Source organism: Emys orbicularis, chromosome 1 (assembly GCF_028017835.1).
Source record: "Emys orbicularis isolate rEmyOrb1 chromosome 1, rEmyOrb1.hap1, whole genome shotgun sequence".
NCBI lineage: Eukaryota > Metazoa > Chordata > Testudines > Emydidae > Emys > Emys orbicularis.
Genome location: NC_088683.1, coordinates 231770347 through 231794183, shown reverse-complemented (window position 1 = coordinate 231794183; position 23837 = coordinate 231770347). Strand labels below are relative to the sequence as shown.

Below are 23837 nucleotides of genomic sequence, written 5' to 3'. Positions count from 1 at the left end.
AATGTCAGGGTGTCTCCCCCTCCCCCCTGCTCCTGCACCCCACTTACCCCATCTTCCATAGAGCAGGGGGGACACACGACAGAGGGAGCTTCTAGGCAGTAGCTGCGGTCTCAGGTCTCAGTAAGCTGATTTAATTAACAAGGCAGTGTAATTAAGCCTGGGGTCAGCTACTTAAAGGGGAAATGCGCATTTTTTCTCTCACACACAGGGTGTGTGTCTCTGTCTCTGTCTGCCCTCCCTCCTTTCCTGCTGCCTTGTAGAGTGTGAGAGTTAACCCTTGAGGGCTCAGTCAATTGCTAGTTCATTTAGCAGTAAGGCATTCCCTGGAAAATATCCCACCCTCTGACTCCTCCATCTCAACCAAGCTTCACAATCATCATCACTGTGTACCAGTATTAAATTGTTTGTTTAAAACTTATAGAGTGTGTGTGTGTGTGTGTGTGTAAATTGGATTCGCTTAACATTGTTTTGCTTAAAGTCGCATTTGTCAGGCACATAACTACAATGTTAAGTGAGGAGTTCCTGTACTCATTTATTTTGGTTCCCTGTCAGTTATGGCAGGAAACTGAACAGACTGACTGGATGGAGTTTGGTAATAAAATGGTTAAAAGATTGGTTTTTGTTTATAAACTTGCATTAGTTGTGGTCCCACCACATTCAGATCTCTGGTCCAGGAGCGCAGCATGCAGGAGTACATCCCCTGCCCTCTGCTCTCATAAAAGCTTGTGGGGATTCCCCCCTCCATTTATTTGCCCCATTTCATTCCTTGGAAGTTTATACATTTTTATAGGAACCTTGATATTCCACCCTCTTTTCCCCATTTTGCTTCTAGCTTTCCAGCTAAGAGGCTGGGTGGGTCTTCCTCTGAAGTCAGTCTGTGTAACTGCATAAGCATTTAGCTGATTATTATGGGGGAGAAAGTATCATGCATTGATAGAGTATGCATATTGCCTCCACAGTGCTTCAGTACAGCCCAAGGAATGAGACACAGAGTTGAAACAAGGGCTTATAATTCAGAGCAGAGCACTACAGCATCAAACATCCACTTGCCCAGGCTGAGTAAGAAAAAATGTAAACCAATGCAAGGATGCCTGCCTGGGTCTGCAGTCAGACAGCTCCAGTGCCACAACTGTTAGTTCAGAGCGTTGGCAAGATGCATTATTGCAAAAACTGATCATAAACTTGTCAGATTTTACTGCAGCTGTTCAGAACACTGCATGCAGCAGCAAAACTGACACGAAGTCGATCAGTTTCACTCTGCTGTTGCTTGGGCAGTTTTGACCAGCAGCTGAAGTATAGGGTGACCAGATGTCCTGATTTTACTTTGGGAGGAGCAGGACTGGATTAACCAATGTGCACTTGCATAGGGCCTGCATCTCAGTCCCTCCCCCCACTTGAAAAATGAGTGGTGCTGCAACATCGCAATGCCAGTCACTGAAGTTTGGCCTGTCACCCCTCCTTCCTGAGTGGTGCAGGGCCATGGTGGGAGCAAGCAGAGCTTGGCATCCAGGATCAGGAAGAACCACCCAAGCCTGGGACAGGAGCGGAGTGCTGAGCTGAGCTGGTGGGGGTGCTGGTGAATGGACAGGAAGGTTCGAGGGGCTGCGGGGTCATTTGTTGGTGAGTTATGGGATGAATGGGGAGTGTTGTGGGGAAGGAATTCGGGGCAAGTGAGGGATGTTGGCAGGGTGGTGGGTTGAGTTGCGGGAGTCTATGGGGAGAATGGGGGGAAATGGGGAACGGTGGGGTAAGAGACTGGTGTGACAATATAGTCCTGTGTTCACACCCTACACACTATTGTAATAATTTTTGTACAAGGAATATCTTGTGAGGTATCATATAAAACACATAACTTGCTGATCGATAACATCATGGCAAAATGCACGTAGCTGCCTTATATGTGCAGCTATAAACATAAGCTGAGATCATGACTCTACATATGTTTTCCATAGAAGTCTGGGGAGTGGCCAAACCAGTTCCTCAGAGACACAGGGTAAACTGATGCTCCAGCCAGGTGTAAACAAGGCTGACGGAGCATTATCTGTTAAGTGACCATTCTTTGGCAGGAAAGGGGGCAGGGACAAAAAAATGACATCTTAGCAAAGAAACAGCATGGAGTTTCCATCCACACAGTCTACTTGTCGCCTTGCTCCCAGCTGGAAATGTTTCACTAAGGTTGACAGGACTATAAAAAGAAGGGACATATACCCCAAGAGACTCCTCTCTTTTCCCTTCCCCATCACATTCACTGCACCTGAAGCAACAACAGAAGCCTTCACTGGACTCTGGGAGAAGAGGTCCTGACCTAAGAAGTTTGGTCAGTAAGACTACTGAAAGAATGCGGTGAGAATTTAACATAGTTTGTGAAGTTAGGCACCATTAGTATTTTATCTTTATTTTTCTTGTAACCACTTCTGACTTTTATGCCTCATTACTTGTACTCACTTAAAATCTCTCTCTGTAGTTAATAAACGTTATTGTTTTATCTAATCCAGTGTGTTTAAATTGAAGTGTCTAGAAAACTTCATTGGGGGTGCCTAGTTGTGTGCATATTATTTTGATTAAAGAAATAACAGACCTAATATAACTTGTATTGTCCAATACAGGGCTGGGCAGTACAGGACATACATTTCTGGGGGGAAATCTGGGACTGAGGTTGTGTTGGGGTCTCCTTGCAGTATAACCAAGGCTGGTGAGGGCCAGGGTGTGACCATCAAGCTGCAGTTATACAGAGACACTCAGGGTGTGGCTTGCATGCTGGATGACTGTGAGTGGCCCAAGTGGAGCTACTTTCGCAAGGCATTGTAAGGCACCCAAGGTGCAGGGCAGGGGTGACACAGTGTCTGGACTGTACACTGGTATGTCACACCAGGATGCTGGGGATGGGTGTTGGGGGCTGTGGTGAGTGGAATGTACGTCAGGCTGCTGGGATGTGTGTGTGGGTTCTCAGAATAAGTGTGGGACTGGTGGAGGGTTGTCGGGGCATATGTGGAGTGGGAGGGGCATTTGGGGATCTGTGTGGGGGTGGGGAGAGAGGGCCATATGGGAGTCTGTATGGGGTAGGAGCACTTTGCTACCTAGTTTACAGAAGGTAGAGGGCTCCAATTTCCATAGGGCACAGGGCCCCACCATTATTTTATCCAGGCCTAGAGAGGAGGAGGTATAGAAGACAATACATGAGGATGGAGGGGGAGAGAAAGGACGAAACGGATACTGAAAATAACAGAAAAAAGATACACTGAGAATTTTTTTTTTAAAAGTAGGGTGAAGTCAGGAAGGGAAAGAAGGAATATAACGAAAGCATTGGAGATCATTTCAAAAAAATATTAGACAGCTGATTAAAATATATTGCATAACTGTTTAATTCCTTTACATTGCAGGGCACGTAGCTTTGTGGTGGCAGAGGAGGCTGCATTGTTTTTTTCCTTCAGGCTAATAAACGTTCAGTAGTTTTTCAAGCTCTGCAACGAGCTATCACTAAGCCATCCAACATTTTATACATGTTGACAAAGAAACAGACATTTTCCAAAAATGATAGTTAGTGACAAAAAATCCTGCTACCTTTTCATCCATTGCTCTTCACTGATAACATGGACAGTTTTTCAATTAAACTACGTAAACCAAAAGTGAAAGTAATATTGGATCTGAAATGTTGAGAAATCAGGGCAAAATTGAGTTTTTTGCCATTTTGATTTTGAAAAGTGTTTGTTTTAGCATCTCACTCGAACATCCTAGAAAAGTTTTTCCAAGAATTTGATTGCATCTCTGACTCTTGAACTGATTCCCCAGGAGAATGCACTGTGTCATATTGTGTAATAGTACCATGGCATCTGTTCTGTGTCATCTTAAACTTTAAAAGCTTGGTAGGAAAACAGTTCATTATCGAAGGGAAAACTGTGTGCTCAATTACTGCTTTATTATTATTTTAAAGCTCTGTATTTCAACAATACTAAATTACCACGTACTCCTGTGGGATGGGATACCGTCTAGGATCAAATCCAGCTTGCTCTTCTACTTTCATGAGTGGTTTCATTAAGTAAGTGTAAGTAAAGCAAGCCAGATTAGACCCAGAATGCCAATTTGCACAACACAATGCAATATTCTAGCTTTACGAACTGCTATCAATGCGGGATTGTGAAAAAGTTTTAACAATGGTTATTCTGGGGAAACAGATCTCATTTTGCGAGATTTGAATAATACAAACTACACAGGCAGCCTAAAAAAGCAATAGGAGGGCACAGAGTATAGTAACGCAGTTCTAGCACTCTCTTTCTAAACAGAATTTAACTGGTTTTGACAAGGAAACTAGAGAACATTTTTTAGAGCAGGTCCTTTGTAGTGAAACACATTAGCAAAAGGCAAACCATTAATCCTTCCAAGTGCTCTGCAATGACACTTCTGTAGTCAAGAGATGCCTGTTTATGCTGCAGTAACAGAAGTGCAAGCATCACAATAGAGAACAAATGAAGAGAGTATTTATGCCATTTATTTTGTCAGTAATTATCTGCATTTGCTTCGCCGTTGTGGGAGATCAGTATTGGACTAAGAGTTCTCCGTTACAATGCAGCTGTTCCCCTGTCTTGTTCCTGCAATGAATTCATAATCCAGTGTTTATGATATCACATTCTGTTGCCATGGAACTTAATGTCACAAATTCAGCACCATTCTTTTCAGTGCAAGATCAAATCTGAAGAGGAGCTGTGCAAGAGAGCATGCTTCAAAAGTCTAAAGTCTGACAGCAAGCAAAAGGGATAAGGGCTAATGTGAAAAACACAGGGAAGTTCCCAGGAGACAGATATATATATATAATTGGTTGTTGTAGACGAATGATAATGGGACATTGTAGAAAAGCTGGCAATGCTATTGTCCATAGTGATCCTATTCTGTGGATCGACAACAGAAGCACACGATAGGGAACAATATTGTATTGGTCCCAGAGACTGAATAAGATGAATTAGTAGGACTTTCTGGTCTCCATTGTATACGGTTCCATGACCTTCTGCCTCCAGAGCTGCTGTTAACAAAAGCTACATTCATTAATACATACACAGAAAATAAACAGATTTTTAAAGATTTAATTGTAATGTTTTCCCTAATGTGATAATCGTTTAAATCCCCTATTATTCTCCTAGTTCACTTTGGCCCCTGATTCTGCAGTCGTGTAGTGTTGCCTCATTTGTGAGTAGGTCCAGTGGGATCAGCTCCATTGTCACATTGTCAGGGTGTTTATGACCCAGTGTTGTGATGTCATTTCTGCTTGTTGCAACATAACATGATAACACCTTGGCTCAGCGTCATCACTTTGATATGAAAATATCATCACAACATCAGACTACCAGGATGGGAGGCTACATTCAATAACTCCTCAGTCCTAGTTAACCACATTGCAATGAATGTACATTCAACAGAATGCAACGTTATCGGTGATGCATACTGTACAAGAATAGTTATAGAACAAACATAGTCAAGAACAAACATACATATATTTCCTACTGGGTATAGTGCTACCATTTTCTTGGTTACTGCAATGATCTTCTACTATTCACAGGTACTGACACAAATTTACTTTATTTCAAAAGCTTTTCATTTCCAGTAAGTACCTGATGCAAATCAGACTTCTTTTGTTCACCTTTAGAAAAATACATTACCATTTATATTTTCACTATCATAGTCACATTCGCCGAACAGTGGAACCCTGTTTAGGAAAGAAGCAGATTTGGTCCAGGGAACTGCTAACTGGAACAACGAACTAAGAAAATATGGCTTTAAAATGAATAAAGAAAATACTGAAGTCATGTGGGTGACATGTATAGAACCAAGACACATGAATATCAGCATCAAGAGCCAGTACCTACATCAGGTTTCTGAATTTAAGAACCTTGGAGGCTGCTTAGCCGCAAATGGAAAAATTGACAGAACTGCAAGCAAGGCTGCTGAGTGTGAGGGAAGCCTGGTGCACGATGAGTGATTTGTGATAAATGGATGCTGAACTACTTCAGGGACAACTATACAAAACCATGGTAAGACCAGCTCCTCTGTATGGATCAGAGACGTGGGTAACCAAAGAGAGGTGCTTGAGAAGACTTGAAGCCATTGAAATGAGATGTTTAATGGCAGTGAGAAGGATGGCTTTACTGGATCTCAGGCGGAATGATGTCATCAGGAGTGAGACCAAGGTCTGTGGCATCAGAGAGAGGCTGCAGGAGAGAAGGCTGAGATGAGTATGGGCATATACGAATGATGGATGAAGGGAATCGCATTAGGGAGACATTTGAGACTAGAGTTAGCGGACAAAGAACAAGAGGACGGCCAAGAAAACAATGGATAACCTGTATATGGGAGGATGGAATGAAAATGGAGTGGCAAGCCTGGAAAAGACTGATCTGGCAACCTGAACCCAGCTAGCTGGGAAAAGGAGAAGATGATGATTATTTATATTTCCACCACAAGAGTATTTCCATCCTCTGCCACACATGGAAGGGACAGTACATCATAATCAATACATCATAACTAAGACAAGAAATACCAAGGTGTGTCTGCTATAGAATAAAAATTGCACTAGGACTTTAGTAATTCTATCAACCCTTGTAAGTAAAAGGAGGGAGAGTACAGTAGAACCTCAGAGTTACAAACTAACCAGTCTACCACACACCTCATTTAGAACTGGAAGTACGCAATCAGGCAGCAGCAGAAACAACCACCAAAATAAATAAATAAATACATAGAGTACAGTACTGTGTTAAATGTAAACTACTAAAAAAAATAAAGGGAAAGTTAAAAAAAAAGATTTGACAAAGTAAGGAAACTGTTTCAGTGCTTGTTTAATTTCAATTAAGATAGTTAAAAGCAGCATTTTTCTTCCGCATAGTAAAGTTTCAAAGCTGTATTAAGTCAGTGTTCAGTTGTAAACTTTTGAAAGAAAACCCATAATGTTTTGTTCAGAGTTACGAACAAGCTCCATTCCCGAGGCATTTGTAACTCTGAGGTTCTACTGCATTCACAATACTGCTGACAAGTATATGCAAAACAACTAACCCAATGTATTAATATTTAAAAATATATAATCATGCAGAATTTATTCAATTATACAGTATAAATATAGACTATATATGACATTTCTGTGAAGGGAATTTTGGGCATGGACTGCTTTTCACTGTATGTTTGTACAATGGTGCTCTGATCGCAGCTGGGGCTTCTAAGGATTACTACAGTACAAATAAAACACAATATAAACATTTACAATATTCTTATCACCCCAGTGTTTATGTGCCCATCAACATTACTCCTCAGAGCTCAACAAATTTTTTTAAAAGTAATTAAAATTGTTACCAGAAATCCTCTGACTTCAACAGAAGTGCACCTGGTTATATCAAGAACAAATCTGGCCCATTATGGTCAGAGTGATATGCTTCTCAACTGCAAAAAAAGAAAGCTCCTGAGAGTGCTGTTAAAAAATTGAGGATCGTGTAAAATGTCCGTGGAAAGGAATGTGAGTGGTTTACTTTTCTCACATGAAGCAGCAAAAATCAGGTAAACAATGAGTATCAAGTAAGAAGGAACTTTGTAAGAAGAGTGTGCCCTCAAGATAAGACTATGAATCAGGGACCATGTTGCTCTCCAAAGTGCAGTCTAATGGAAACCTCAGGTGAAATCTTGGCCTCACTGAAGTCAATGGCAAACTACATTGACCTTACTGGTTCATTCCTGATTCAAGATTTCATTCCTGATCTTTAGTGTAACAGAAATAAAAGATACAAGATTAAAATAAAAATTAAAAACCCAGAACCAACATTCTCACTTCTGCTTGGAAAAGGGGAGATATGGTTGCTAAACTATTTCTCCTGAGAAGAGCTTATTTCTTTGGGGAAGATACAAACCAGGAGGATGGGGGTAGCATTTTTTAAAAATTATTTTGGATCTGCAGAAGATTTTTAGGCAACAAGTCTCAATGTAGTTCAGGAAATCAGATGCGACACCAGATAGGAAATGACTAATAGGGGAAAATTAGCCATTATTGGGCTGAATAGTATTTTCCATCAAACATGTGGGGTGCTTAACATTTCACCTAGTGTTCAGTTACTTTCTTTAAACAAATGGATTCAGGAGTGTTGTAAGAATACTCAGCTGCAATGCAATATGATCCTTTCATATCGGTCACTAAGATGGACTCTAGAGAATTGTGGCTGTTACATCACTATGTTGGGTAACATTTTCCCAAACAGCCTTGGACTTTCAGAGGAACAGAAAGAAAAATAAGTTTCTGATCTCAGAGATCATATTTCACACAATGGGCAGTAACCACTTGCCAATTTATTCAGGGCAAAATTTTTAATCTAGGTGCCTAAAGTTATGCCTCTAAGTCCATGTTTAAGAACCTAAATAAAAGCAGTTCCGTTTTCAGAGAATGCTGAGCAGTGAGTTACGACTTTGATGGAACGTGGGAGTGCTCAGCACTTCTGAAAATCAGGCCACTAATTTAGGTGTCTACCTATAGGCACCCACATTTGACCAATGTAGCTTTAGTTTTTAAGACTGAACTGAATCTTTTAGCAAAGGGAACAAAACAAGATACAAACACCAGAAACTGATGCCTTATAGGCCATATCTGTGCATGTCTTTCACAGAGGTTATGATAGGATTTTGTTGCAACTTGCTCAGGAATGGTATATACTAAAAATGCCTTCTGAGTGAGTCATCTGAATACGGTCTATAGAATCTGTAGCCAATCACCATGCAAGAGGTTTCTGGACCTTCACCACATGGAGAGAAAAAACACAAAAGAGGGAGCGCATCGGTACAAATGAGCAAGCTATAAAGGTAAAAATGTATCATGCCAATTAGAATAGCCACTAATAAGCCCACACACATACAGGCCGCAGCAACCGTGAGAAGATGAAACATAATCAGCTGCTTTATGGAGAAATACTTTCACAAGGACAAACAGATCTTTGACAATGTTTCCACTGTGCGAGCACAAACCGGTTATTTTTGGGTATCAGATGTGGAGGTCATCACTTTGTATGTTAAACTTATATTGTGTCCAGTCATGATCATTTTTAATGCATTTATAAATAAAAAGTCTTTTACCATTTCCCCCCCCCAATCTTCAAAGCATTTTTCAAACATTAACAAATCAATCTTTAGAACATCTTTATGTTGTTTTGCATTGTTCCCATTTTACTGACGGGAAAGCTGAATTACTGAGATTAAGACCAAAATTTTCCATGAGGTCCATTTTCCTTACAACCCAGGGCATGAGGTTGCCACCTGTTCGGTTTCCACCCAGACAGTCTGGGTTTCAGCTTATGTGTTCCAGCTTATGTGTTCAGGTGCCATTTGACAAGCTCTGATGTGCGGTGTTTTCGATCTGTGGAAAGTTTGCAATCCTAAGTGGAAGGAAGGAGGCAGTGCAGCAACAGCAGCTGCCGCCTCCAGAGCCAGACTGCTTGTGCGGCTCGTGGCTCTGAGCAGCCCGCAAGTGGCGGGCAAAGCGGCCTCAGCTATGCTGGTGCAGACCCTGCAAGTGATGGAGGGGAGGGGGCTTGGGAACAGGCAGAGCAGGGGCGGGGCTTCGGGGGAACAGGCAGGGCAAGGAGTGGGGCGTCAGGGGTCCGGTTACCAGCCATTAGAACGGTGGCACCCTAGGCGTGATTCTTCCTTGTAGAGTCAAATTTACACTTGTGAAAAGTGAATGCAAATAGGGTGTCAAATGCTACCACCAGTGAAAGAAGAATTCTGACTTGGTGGTATTTTACTTCCACTTTGCACAGGTGTAAATGACTGCACAAGGTGTAAGGCAGGGGAGAATCAGGTCTACAAGGTTCCATTTGTGCTCCTCAACTCAAGAGGCTGCAGTGACAGAACATGGTATTATTTGAGAAATATTACGAAGGCATGTAATTAAGGACTGCAGCGTAATACATAAGTGCAAGGGGTCAGAATTAGTGTTGCCCATGTAATCTCAACATTGGTATTTTCTCACATCTAAGTCCTTAACTGTGAAGCTTCCACAATCTGGTTTTTGGAATGTCCCAGATTCTTTTACAAACAAAAAAGATGGAACAACAAGAATTATTGTAATAAAAGACTTCAAAACTCCACTGAATTGCCTGCGTGTGGAGTTAGTTGGCTAAACGTGATGCAACAGCCTGTCCCATGAAAGCTGGGAGACCTGTAGGAGGGAGCCTCTTTCCTGCACACCTCGTAAGTCTGCAAATGAGAGCTCCCCTCCTCCAAACTCGAGATGCATCACTCCTGCGGGACATCACGTGTGGAGCTCCCTCCTGCAAAACCCATGAGGAGTCAGATCAACCCCTCCCATAAAAACCTGAGAGAGAAATTAAGGGAGATGAAATCTTCTCCCCGATTTCCCCACATTATTTCATCTGGAGATGGGGGGGAACAGAGAAGAAGGTAGGGTTGGTCCCCCTTGGAACAGGTCATGAAACCTGCCTTTAAACTCCACAGATCCACTGTAACTTCACTTTAACTGTCCCCGGGCAGCCTACCCTCTCACTCCCAGGCATTTCAGATCTATTTCCCCTGGGACTACTTCTCCTGTATAGAAGATCCCCTTAACAGAGGGGGCTCCACAAAAATATATACATCCCAAGAGTGTATTCCCTGGCAAGCTCTTCAGGAGCAGAGAAGTGTGAGGGGGTGTACCTTCCACCCCAGCCCCAAAATAGCCGCTGATGTTGCCAGGGCAGCAGAGTCCCCCATTCATATGGGAAGAGAGAGATCTGTACATGGATCTGGAAGGGAAGATGCCCTTCCCTCAAAAAGCACAGCAGCCTTCCTCACCCACTTTGCACCTTACCAGATAGGCCGTGAGTGGGCCAAGGGTTCCGGTGAAACCCTCATCTGCACCCATATGCGCTTTTCACAACATAACTAAGTTAAAGCTGCACCAGGGCAAGGTGCAGCCTTCCCTAACAAACAGAGAGAGCAAGAGAAGGTTTACCACCCCTGGGCATTGAATAAAGCGTTATATAGCTGGGGCAGGATGTAAAAACAAATAATTTTTATCACAGAGTTTTTATGAGAAGATAAAAGTTTATTCTGTCAACCAAGAGAGATCCTAACAAAAACACTATTTCCTGACATTTCATAGTCGATCGCTAACATACATACCATGACAAAATTAAAGTACACCAAATGCAGGATTACATTTCACAACCCCAACTTATTTTTTTCCCTGTGCACAAGCTTGTTAGTTCAATTACATCAGTAATGAGTCTTGGAGTCTGGAAGCTTTTAATTTTAAGGAGTTCAATCTTACCACTTCATGTTATGCATGTTATGTTCAGTTAGAATAAAAAAAGAAGTACTTTTGAAGCTGTAACACCAAGTGATAAGAACAAGGACATTCAAAGTTAAATCTGAAATTTGCTCTAGTCTACCAGTATATAGCAAAGGGCAGAGAGATTAATGTGGTTTATTATATGCCACACATGCTACAACAGCTAGACCGTATAGGCAAGTACAGGACATAGCTAGAGCAAATTAAACGGTTGGAACTTCAGCCTCAGCCTTCTCTACCGCAAAAACGGGTCACCCATGTTTATGACAGTTAAGTCACTAATACGTTTCTTTGGAACCACTTATAATGTAGCATGGAAATACTGCATATTACACAGAGAGGCCATTTAATCATCATTTTCTTTACACAACTCTTTCTACAGAAAAATGTCTGAAGTCTGTGTTACTTTGACTGGGTGAAAACTTGTTTTGGTGAAAACTAAGTATACAATAGTGACACATAGCTGCTTTTCAGAAGGATTTTCATGATTACATATCCAGAGTACTCACTTTTCAACATTAAGGGCTCAATTCTGCCTCCTTTATTCATATTGAGTATTGCTTACTCAGTGAGTTCACAAATCAATGGAATTATTAGTTGAGTAAGACACTACTCAATGTGAGTCAAGGGTGACAGAACTGGAACCTAATCCTCTCCGTTGGTTTAATTTTTCTTTTTTTTATGTATCAAATCAATTAGACATTTTTGCTACCATGCCAAACAGTTGTATAATAAAAATGGCCAAAATTTCTTTTTTAACGTTTTCATATAAGTTTGCTTCTGGATTGAAATTCTGCCTGCCAAGTTTCAGACTGGAATAAAAAATTCCTGCCTTATTATAAAGCTTTCAAAGAGCATTCAAATGGCTGTGCTACAGTAATTTAGTATTTTGTACCTTGGCCAATTGACTGCAGGATCCCCAAATCAAGGATGAGGGTTCAGAATTCACAACACTTCAAGCTGTACTGTGTTAAAATGGATCTCAAGGCTACTACATTAAAAATAATAAATAAGTGGATCATTTGTAGAGATTTTTGTGTTGCTAAACAGTCTTCCCAGCTCACTAAGTGCAAACAAATGCTACTGCATTTCCTGCAAGCATGGTCCAGGCAGACCAACATTAAATTAGTGAAATATATATTTTAAAAGAAGTAAAATTTCACTATCCCTACAGTACAAATCAATAATTTAGGACTTCCCTGTGGAGATGCTATAGGTTCTGAAAACTCTGGTAGACAGATTAAAAAGAAGAGGGGGAGTGTGTTTGGCAGGAGGGGAAAGGAGAACAAGTGATGACCCCTGATTCATTCATTGAGCTATGTAGCCTGATTGGGCACCCACAGCTGCAGCGCTGGACTGCTAGTACAGAAGATGATACAGCTCACAGTTTCAGGGGGATAACAGGCCAGTACTTGGGCTGCTTTTTATCACAGTTCCTATCAAAGGCAAGTTGCATGGCAGTCTCCATGGCTTGGATTTTGGCCGCACCCACACCATAGAGTTTCTTCATTTCAGCCATACGTCTCTCCCCGGGTCTTTCTGCAGGGGGTTGTACCGAACGTCGTGTTGTCAGGTGCAGGTCATGATCAGCTTCGACATACATGTCCTGGTGCTCGGCTTCAAGCTGCTGCTGCTTCCCTAGGCAAAAAAGAACCTCAGGAGACTTAATATTTGATTAGGATACCACCCAGTCATGCTTTAGCTCTGCTGAAATCTCATCAGTTTGTTATTTTGTAAGCGAATACAGAGTCAAATGCACGCGGGGCCCACGGTTAGACCTGAAGCACACAGTCACTCAAAGTGTGGCTTATTGTTATATTCACAAAGCAAATTTCACATTACAATACATGCTGCGTGATATAAGAACACCACCGAATCGCATAACTAAAAATTAAAAAGAGAACAAAGTAGTCTGACTTGAATCTTGAAGTTGTTGAGAATCTTGCATTTATAAAAAACAAAACTGAATCAGCTTTGTCTCATCTCTCCCTTACACACTCACCGTCCCGTCAAGGTGGAAGACCCAACTCTGGAAGTCATTACTTTGCAGCTGTGATGAGATGATACACAAAATAGCGTAACTTTAGTTGAACCATAGCCAATTGTATCCAGTTACATTTTCTACATGAAAAGAAGGAACAAGCCAATATGTCATGCAAGTGCCAGCCATCAAACGTATTGTAGGAAATACAGCTGTCAGTGCCATGTTTACACTCTTGCACCAAGTTCATTCCTTACTTGAGTTTTACAAAGCACACATTATTTTCTGTTTTAAAAACCCAGCAGCATATCAAAGTATTAAAGTGAAGTTACAGTAATTCAGACAGGTAAAACCGTTCTATTTGTCCTTGGAAATAAATTAAAACTCATCTGGAAGTAATATCTGGATGATTCCCCGTCCCCAGCTCAGCTCCATGCAGTCAACTATAGGCTAATTGAAAAACCATCACTCTGGCAAGAAGATTAATTAAGTTGTTAAAACAACAGGTCCAACATTGTGGGACAACTCCTAGAAGATATACTCTGCTAGGTGCTGAATATTTCCAACAACCATTGCAAACAACAACAGACAGGGGTGCTGGAACAATTTTTATAGTGGGAGTACCGACAGCCATTGAACCAAACTGTAAACCCTGTATATAATGGAAACCACTTCAAGCCAGAGGGTGCTGCAGCACCCCCAGCAAAACTAGTTCCAACACCTATGATGAGAGATGAGTACTCAACATCTTCCACAACAGGGGTCCTAGTTAATAACTTATTTTGGTTTACTTATTATGGGAAGAAAAGACAAGAAATGTGTTTTTGTTCTGGTACACCTCTACCCCGATATAACGCAGTCGTGGGGAGCCAAAAATCCCTACCGCCTTATAGGTGAAACGCCGTTATATTGGGGTAGGGGCGGCAGGGCTGCTGCGGGGAGCCCCAGGCCCTTTAAAGCGCCGGCGAGCCCCGCTGCCACAGCCCTGGGGTAGCAGCAGCAGGGCTCCGGTGGTGATTTAAAGGGCCCAGGGCTCCCTGCAGCAGCCGGAGCCCTGGACCCTTTAAAGCGCTGCCGGAGCCCCGCTGCTACCGCGCTATATGCGAACCCGTGTTATATCTGGTCGCGTTATAGCGGGGTAGAGGTGTATTTAAAACAACAAAAGTGCTTACAGGTCAAAATGTATTAAACACACACACAAGACTCAGTCTGTGGAGTTATGGAGAATGCATTTTTATCAACACTAACCCTGAGATTTATTTCTAGTGAAACACAGAACATCTGCAAACCCGAAACCAAAGTTAAGTATCTTGATATATCTGTCTTGGAACATCTGCAGTTTATTTTTATGCTGGAAAGTAGTTTGTAGAGCAGCCAACTGACAGTCTGTCAGCCTCACTAAACACATCATTCCTCATACACAGAAAATAGATATTTTAAACAGTATAATATGAAACTTCAACTCTGGCGTCTGTTTCTTTGCTGGAGAGACAGAAAGCTTTGCCTTGCCATTTTAAAGGTTACTGTATTTGTCCATATTTCTGTGGCAGAAGTAGAGGGGGAGTTTGCGGGACTATGAGCACACCCGTTCTATCTAGATGCTCCCCTTACTATTATTTTGTTTTAAAAGGCATGTCTCCAAAGGGAAGAACATTCTTCTGTCAATACCCCTGAGGAAACACATAGATGAGGGTCCATATGGAAACGTATAAGGCAGGGGTCAGCAACCTTCGGCACGCAGCCCATCAGGATAATTCGCTGGCGGGCCGCGAGACATTTTGTTTATGTTGTGTCAAGTATCAGGAGGTAGCCGTGTTAGTCTGTATCCACAAAAACAACAAGGAGTCCGGTGGCAGATTTATTTGGGCAAAAGCTTTCGTGGGTAAAAAACCTCACTTCTTCAGAAAGCTTCTGCCCAAATAAATCTGTTAGTCTTTAAGGTGCCACCGGACTCCTGGTTGTTTTTGTTTACATTGACTGTCCACAGGCTGCAGCCCACGCCGCTTCCCGCAACTTCCATTGGCCGGGAATGGCGAACAGCGGTCACTGGGAGCTGCGGGGGGTCATGCCTCCGGACGGTCAACATAAACAAAATGTCTTGCAGCCACCAGCAGATTACCCTGATGGGCTGCGTGCCGAAGGTTGCCGACCCCTGCTATAAGGAATAATCTTTGATCCTAATCCCAAAATAAATCAAGGTACTGCTACAGTATATGTTTTATTTTGTATTTATAAATGTATTTCCCTTGATTTTTGAACCTAGGTTTACCAACCTATTTATCATCCCATAGCTCTGGTGAAGAGATTCCCAAAATCACTACATCATATAGTCTCAGATATTTAAAGCCCAGAGCTAATGCTGTTTAATACTTGGCAGAAGGAAGTCGGACTCAGAGGACATGCAAAGGGGGACACAGCTTTTCACTTCTACGACACTTGTTCAACTTCAGCCCAAGACACTAGTGCTAAAAGGTATTACTAGCAGAGGTGTTTTGGGGCCTATGTGAAGTGTGTTTGTGGTCTGAAACCAGTTATTTGTGGTCACAAAAGCTACCATCATAATGGGCACTAATTACTACAGTTGTTGGAAATCTTGGGAAAAAGGCCAAGGAAGGAATGGATATATAAACTGAAGCATCTATAGCAGTAGTCTCTCCAGCACAGTGGGGAAGTTTGACTTGCATTGCTCAGACTGCACTTGCTCTGTGGAAAAATGGCAGACTTTGGTCTCAATGAGTATCAATCTGGCTCTTTTCACAGGCACAAAAATAAAAAGAACCTGTGCAAGAAATGTGCAATTATCCTTGGATCAAAAGATTTGAAAATAAATAACTAGCAATGTACTGAATTTAAGAAAATGTTATAATGTATACAGGGCAAAGCAAAGAATCCAGCGCTCATCTGAAGCAAACACCAAAGTTAATCTATACATAAACTAGCAGGACTCACTAGGAAAGTTATCCTCAACCTAGAGTACTAGAATCCCCTCGCACTCCCAAATGAGAGCCTCATGGCAAAGGAACTGGAGCAAGGAATACCTTTGAAAAAACTATTTACATAATTCTGAGTGGACCCTCTTTCCACTCCCCATAGACTAAAATAAATATATCAAAGCTTCCTTTTAAAGCATTCAATTACTGGAAAGATTTTACTTTCTAATACAATTGTGGAACAATATTTTGCAAATGTTATAAGCCAGGCAACCACCTGTGGTGTCATCTGGTTATGCTACAAAGAATAAACACTGCTGACATTTTTATAATTGCAGTTTCCTGGAATTCCCCCTCCCCCACCCCTAAAGTTACTTTTGTCTTAAAACCCATCTCTAGAATCAATATATCACTACTGAATACATTTCTGCTGTGAGATGATCCTCATTTGGAAAAAAAACAAACAAACCTGTCAGACCATTTTCCAGACATAGTGAAGAGGAGATTCCTTTCCAACTTCCAGGGTCCCAAATACACTTATTTAACTCACTTTCATCTGTACTGGGACACTACCAAGGTTTTCAGGCCTTCATTAATGTTCCACTAAAGCTTGATTTTGATTAGGAACACAGAGTGCAAAAATAATAATAAAAAACCCCCTATAATGATAAGTCACCCTGGTAATCAGGCGCCAAAGCAATCCCTTTTTGCCTACACTGCCCGCTATAAATAATCATCTTTAATTTGGTAATGCATTAGATGAGACAAAATCTGCACAAATAAAGACAACTGCAATTCTACTGACTGTCACTGACAGGATCAGAATAAGCTGCTGTTAGTTCAATAAGGATTAAGCCCTCCCCCTCCCCCCGGCCTGCAATTGTGGCTCCATGTGGACACAACAACCCTGCATGTGCTGGCCCTCCTCAAGACTTAAGCAATTTTCCCCAGAGGCCCTTAGTAGCCCAGATGACTCTATTTATCCTCATTTTAAAAGAACAAATACTTTCTGTAATTTTGATCCATTTTGCCCCTCATTATTTGTAATATCTTCTAAGAAGCCTGAAGAGTAATCACAGAAGTTTACACTTTTCCCTCTTTTTAAAAAATATACATTTTTATTAGGAGAAAGATCTGTAAGGAGAGACTTGTATCTACTGAGCCTATGCAAAATGACAACTCTTCTTATAAAGACTTCTCCATAACTCTTTGGGTGGAAACATTTTGCACTCTGCCATGTTTCTGGGTTGTGGCCCATTCAAATGATATTCTGGCAACAGACCACGGTCCTGCTCTTCAGAAGTGGCAAACGGCTCTTCCTTTACTGTCTTCCAGATAACAGACTATTCTTTACAAAAACATTTCACTTTCCTCAGTGTTTTTCTTTTGTGATGTCTGACCAGTATTCTTGTTCAGTGTATATGTCTGTTTATTACAAAGATAAATAATAGTCTCATTTCTGAGCTTCCCGATCCACTTCTAAATATAACCTGGACATGAGCAGCATGTCACAAATCTATCTGAAGAATTTAGGCATTCACCTTTTCCACTGAGGTTTTTAGTTCCTAGTTCTGTCTCTGAAGGCCGTGTTAGAAGCAGTCCTCTGGTGTGCTAATCTTCTACCCATATGCTGATCCTCAGTTTGAGAGGCTGATTCTTCCACAGGTTTTGCTAGGGAGCTGTAAAAAAACTACAGCAATGTTCCATGTGATCTTTCCTGAGCTGGCAGAAACAGGCTATTTTATCATAAAAAATATTAATCACTAACACCAGCTAAACCTTTGGGTACAATTAATAAATACATTTGTATAAAAACCACAAAACAAACTTTAAAAACTGAGGGTTCTGTAACTGGGATCTCCAAGGTATTTAGCTTTAGCTCTTTAGAAATCCCAAGGAGCTTAGGAGTTCCACACAAGGCTGAAGCCTCAAGCTCTGCTCCTGCAGCAATGCAGAGCTTTGCAAGAATGGCACATCAGTCAGTGGGAGCCTGGGTGATGCAACCAATTTTTGGGTAAACCCAAATTCAAACAAATTGGGATTATGCAAAAATACAGTCTTATTTACGGGATATGGTTTCTTTGACACAGGTGAGCACAAAACAACGAAAAGTCCTGCACACATGTACTAAATCAGAAAATATGATGCAGCGTGAGCAAGCCAGTTCTAGCTGTGAATTACCTTAGGTAGGCTGCATCCATGCTTAAAATTGCCATTAAATTTAGGGTTACCATATTTCCACAATCAAAAAAGAGGACACTGGGGGGGAGGAGCCCTGCTCTAGCCCCGCCCCGCCCCCATCCACTCCCTCCCACTTCCCACCCCCTGACTGCCCCCCTCAGAACCCCCAACCCCCCCCCCGCTCCTTGTCCCCTGACTGCCCCCTCCTGGGACCCTGCCACTAACTGCCCCCTAGGATCCCACCCCCTATCTAAGCCTCCCTGCTTCTTGTCCTCTGACTGCCCCCTCCTGAGAACCCCCCACCCTAACTGCCCCCCTAGGACCCTACCTGTCCCCTGACTGCCCCGACCCTTATCCACACCCCCACCCCATATTCATACCCCCAGGACTTCCATGCCCTATCCAACTGCTCCCCGCCCCCTGACAGGACCCCCAGAACTCCCGCCCCATCCAACCCCCTCTGCTCCCTGCCTGCCTCGACCCCTCTCCACACCCCCGCCCCATATCCACACTCCCTCCCTCAGACAGACCCCCGGGACTCCCACGCCCTATCCAACCACTCCCCGCCCCCTGACAGGACCCCCAGAACACCTGACCCATCCAATCCCCTCTGCTCCCTGCCTGCCTCGACCCCTCTCCACACTCCTGCCCCACTGACAGCCCCCCCAGAACTCCCGACCCATCCAACCCCCCCTCCCTGTCCCCTGACCAGGGCCGGCTTTAGCAAGAGCCCAGGAATCGGGCTGCGCTCCGGCCGGGGTCGCGGGGCTTGAGGCCGGGCCGGAGGTGCTCGGGCGGGGCCGGGCCGGTGCGCTCGGCCGGAACCGGGGCCGCCGCCCTGGGACCCGAGCCGGGCCGGAGCCACTGGGGCCAGGGTCGGCGCACTCGGCCGGAACCGGGGCCAGCGCCCGAGCTGAGCCGGGCCGGAGCCGCTGGGGCCGGAGCCAGGGGTGCTCGGCCGGCGCCGCTCGGCCTGAACCGGGGCCGGAGCCGCTGGGGTCAGGGCTGGAGCCGCTGGGGTCAGGGCCGGGCAGCACTTGGCCGGAACCGGGGCTAGTGCCCGAGCCGAGCCAGGCCAGAGACGCTGGGGCCGGCCGGGGCCGGATCCGCTTGGCCGGGGCCGGACTGGGCTGCGCCGCGCCTCCCCGGAGCCCTCCTCCTCGCGTCCCCCCCGTCCCAGCTTACCTGCTGCTGCCCGCCTGCCCCTGCTTGTTTTCAGACTTCCCGCAAACATCTGATTCGCGGGAAGCAGGGGAGGGGGAGGAGCAGGGGGGCGGAGCGTTCAGGGGAGGGGAGGAGGGGGAAGTGAGCTGGGGGAGGGGTGGACAGCTGCGGTGCCGGGCAGCGTGCTAAGGCTGCAGGGGATGGGGGTAGCTGGGAAAGGGCTTTGGCTGCCGAGCGGCGCTTGGCCGCCGCTTTTCGGTCTATAAATAGCCGACCGGGGGGAAATCCCGGACATTTTTAGATTTTTAGAAATCCCCCCTGGATGGCTATTTAAAGAACGAAAAGGTGGACATGTCCGGGGAAATCCGGACGTATGGTAGCCCTAATTAAATTCAAACTGGCTTCTGCTTGCAGAATGACAATATTAGGGCTACAACTGAAAACTTAATGAACCCTTCCCCCACTGAAACATGATCTCCGAGGGAGATCACATGACTCCTCAAACAGAAGGATTAGGACTTGTCTACACAGGGAAATTGACTGGCATAGCTATAGCAGAGTAACTATTCTGCTACAGCTCTGCTGGTATAACTCCCATGTGTGGACACTATTCTGGAATAAAAATTACTTTATTCTGGAATAATTCCCCATGTAGGCAAGCGCTCAGTCACTGCCATGGCAGCCAACCACAAACTGGAACTAACAAAAAGATTATAAATCCAGGCACCTTCATGCAGAATAGTTCTAACTCACCTTCATCCCTACTAATCATCAGAATAAATATCCAACATTTTACCATGAGCTCGTCTTAAATCTATGAACAACACAACTCTTAAGAAAAAACAGTTTCACTGTGGATTTCAACATAAGAAATAGGAGCAGATGTATTTCATTGTCAGTCTTGCTGTCATCTGAAATCTCACTGGACAAACAAGTAGGAAAGAGTCCAAAGAGTGCACTCCTCAGAATGGACATGGTTGTAATAGGCAATCTGTTCCAGCAGACACAAAACAGATTTCCCAAATCAAATGTATTCAATTCAGCTCATTTCCTTTTGTTATAACAGACACTTTCTCAGCTTTTCTAGAGCTTTAGGAGAGGGAAGCTGACAATTGTAGAAATAAGATGAAATCGCTACCAAGACACTGAGTGAATGTAAATTTAAAAATTTAAATATATAATAGCTAGAAACAAGGAACTGAAGTCAGAACTCTTGGGTTCTGTCAAGGCTGTATCCCCACTTTGAACTTTAGGGTACAACTGTGGGGGCCTGCATGAAGACTTCTAAGCTTAACTACCAGCTTAGATCTGGTCCGCTGCCACCATTCCCAAAGACTATTTCCCTTCCCTGGGAAGCCTTGAGAAACCCTGCACCAATTCCCTGGTGAATACAGATCCAAACCCCTTGGATTTTAAGACAAGGAGAAATTAACCATCCCCCTCCTTTCTCCCACCAACTCCTGGTGAATACAGATCCAAACCCCTTGGATCTTAAAACAAGGAGAAATTGACCATCCCCCTCCTTTCTCCCACCAACTCCTGGTGAATACAGATCCAACCCCCTTGGATCTAAAACAAGGAAAGATCAATCAGGTTCTTAAAAAGAAGGCTTTTAATTAAAGAAAAAGGTAAAAATCATCTCTGTAAAATCAGTATGGAAAATAACTTTACAGGGTAATCAAACTTAAAGAACTCAGAGGACTCCCCTCTAGTCTTAGGTTCAAAGTACAGCAAACAAAGATAAACACTCTAGTAAAAGGTACATTTACAAGTTGAGAAAACAAAGTAAAACTAAGACGCCTTGCCTGGCTATTTACTTACAAGTTTGAAATAGGAGAGATTTGTTTAGAAAGCTGTGGAGAACCTGGATTGATGTCTGGTCCCTCTCAGTCCCAAGAGCGAACAACCCCCTAAACAAAGAGCACAAACAAAAGCCTTCCCCCCCCCAAGATTTGAAAGTATCTTGTCCCCTTATTGGTCCTTTGGGTCAGGTGTCAGCCAGGTTACCCGAGCTTCTTAACCCTTTACAGGTAAAAGGATTGTGGAGTCTCTGGCCAGGAGTGATTTTATAGTACTGTACACAGGAGAGCTCTTACCCTTCCCTTTATAGTTATGACAGGTTCCATTTCCAGATTTGCTTTAGAGTAGTTATAATGTTGGCAAGTTACTTATCCACTCTGTGCCTCAGTCTATTGATCTATAAAATTAGTAGAATGTTTTCCTACTTCACAGGGAATTTTGGAATGATTAATGGTTACAAATTATTTGGAAATCTTTGGATTAAATGACTTGTTGAAGTGCAGAGTAACAGGAGATTAAAAAAATGATTTTCTCTTTTTACAAATACCATTAGCAAGTAAGGACTCAGTTCTGATTTCACATACCTGCCCAAGGATCCAAGATCAGAAATGACTCAAGATTTATTGTTTAGATTGTTATCAAACGTTCACACTAGCAACACTTTACATTTCTGCTGTCCAGGATCCGCAACTAAACTGCCAGTCAGCTGGTTTATGTTTCCCCCTATTACCTTCCAGCGTTAACCCTTCTTAAAGAATCTCATTACTCCCAACTATCACATGAACTCAAACAAGCATTACTACATATAGAAATCATCTTGGCTGGCAGTACTTTGAGTGAAAGTCTGTTCTAGAAATTACAGACAGCTCTAACAGAATCCATGATCATATCTCTCTGCCACACATGGACCAGTCCACACTGCATACATAATGGACTAAAGCATCCAGACTCACTGAGGCATAGCACATTTTACAATGTTAAAGTGACCAGAACCAGGTCACATTATGCTGTACTATTCACCCAGTAAGACACACACGCTATTGGAAGGGATAGCCAGAGTCTGTACGCTTACGTCACATGACAGAATTACAAAGTCAATGGGCTACTGGCCATTACTTTGAAATTAGCGCAGGATCAGGCTTTGGCAGCTGCTTCTAGTAAGGATCAAGTCTACAGCAATAAGATTAGATTCAGACCAGCTGATTGTGCACTGCTTCCCCTCCCCCAAAAACAATTCCAATCTGTCGCTGATGGCAACAATGCTGACAACAGACAAAGACACCAGTGCTACGGTAAACAGAGAGATTACTTAAATCTATATATAAACTATACCTACATACATGCCCACATAACTTTACACACAACAGGAGAGAGAATGTACTTTATTATATGCTCCATTACAAAAACAACTTGTATCAGCCTCCTAAAGAAATTCAGAATGCCCAAATCCAAAGGTGTTTTATTTTTAAATCTGTTTTGCCATTGTCAAAGATCACCATCTATGTTCTGAGTAGAGTTGTGAATAGAGATTAAATAGGTATGCTATGAAATAAATGTTTCATACCTGTACAGAACACCACAGACAACTGAATAGTACTGAAATGTGAATTGTGAGTATAATCCAAAACAGTATTTTGCCTGCATTACTTTCTAAAAATTTAATTCTCACAATAGCATATTAAATTGTTGAGCTATATTTCCCAACTGCAGCTAGTTTTATTGTATGTTATATGAATGCAAATAAAATAATAAACAACGGGGAAATGGTTACTCTTTGCTTCAGCAAAAACTCTCTTTTTCAAGTGTTTTCGGATAACATTTTGTAGCGGTCATGTTAACTTTTTTTTTTTTTTTTTAAAAGAAACATTGAGGAACTATGCACTGACCTTTCAGTTAACTAGCAGTGATCCAAGAAACTGTTACTGTAGACACACAGAATAAAATAAATTACACTGATCAGGATTAAGCTGGCCTCAGCAAGTTAAAAAAACAAACAAACAAAAAAACCCCAAAAGTCCAAGCCTCTAGGCAACCAGGGCAAGTTTCCTAACCTGGCTTGTCCATCATTTCATAAGGAGCCTCTTGAGAGAGGGGTCATCACACTTTCCAGAGTGGCTCAGTTGATCAGAACTTTGGTAGCAAGGGATTTGGGATTTTTCCTCAGACTTTCTTCTGAATGTTCTTCCTATTTCCCTCTGCTGTTATATTATGCTAGCTGACCACCCAGCAACTTCACTTGTAATTGGTCAACAAGTTTGGCACTCTAAGCTACTATAAAACTGCAGGAGAAACCTCCTGCATGCCAGGAAGCAAAAGTCCAGACCAGAGCATAAACTAAAACATGGTCTCCTAGTTCTGATACTGTCTTTCACCTACCAGGGCATCTTAGTAAATGAAACTAAGATTTACAATGTCTACTAAACGAAGGCCACTTCCCTCCCTTGTAATTCTGTACTGAAAGCAAAATTATCAGCTCACT

General features: G+C 42.9%; 1 protein-coding gene across 1 annotated transcript in view; it reads right to left on the bottom strand.

Annotated features, from left to right (window-relative positions):
* Positions 1-11050: 11050 nt before the first annotated feature.
* GEMIN8 (gem nuclear organelle associated protein 8) overlaps positions 11051-23837 on the bottom strand; it is a 37301-nt gene continuing 24514 nt past the window's right edge. Inside the window, exon 4 of the mRNA XM_065414802.1 lies at positions 11051-12940. Within this exon, the coding sequence (XP_065270874.1) occupies positions 12684-12940 (257 nt within the window). The 3' untranslated portion in view covers positions 11051-12683. The remainder of the gene's footprint in view (positions 12941-23837) is intronic.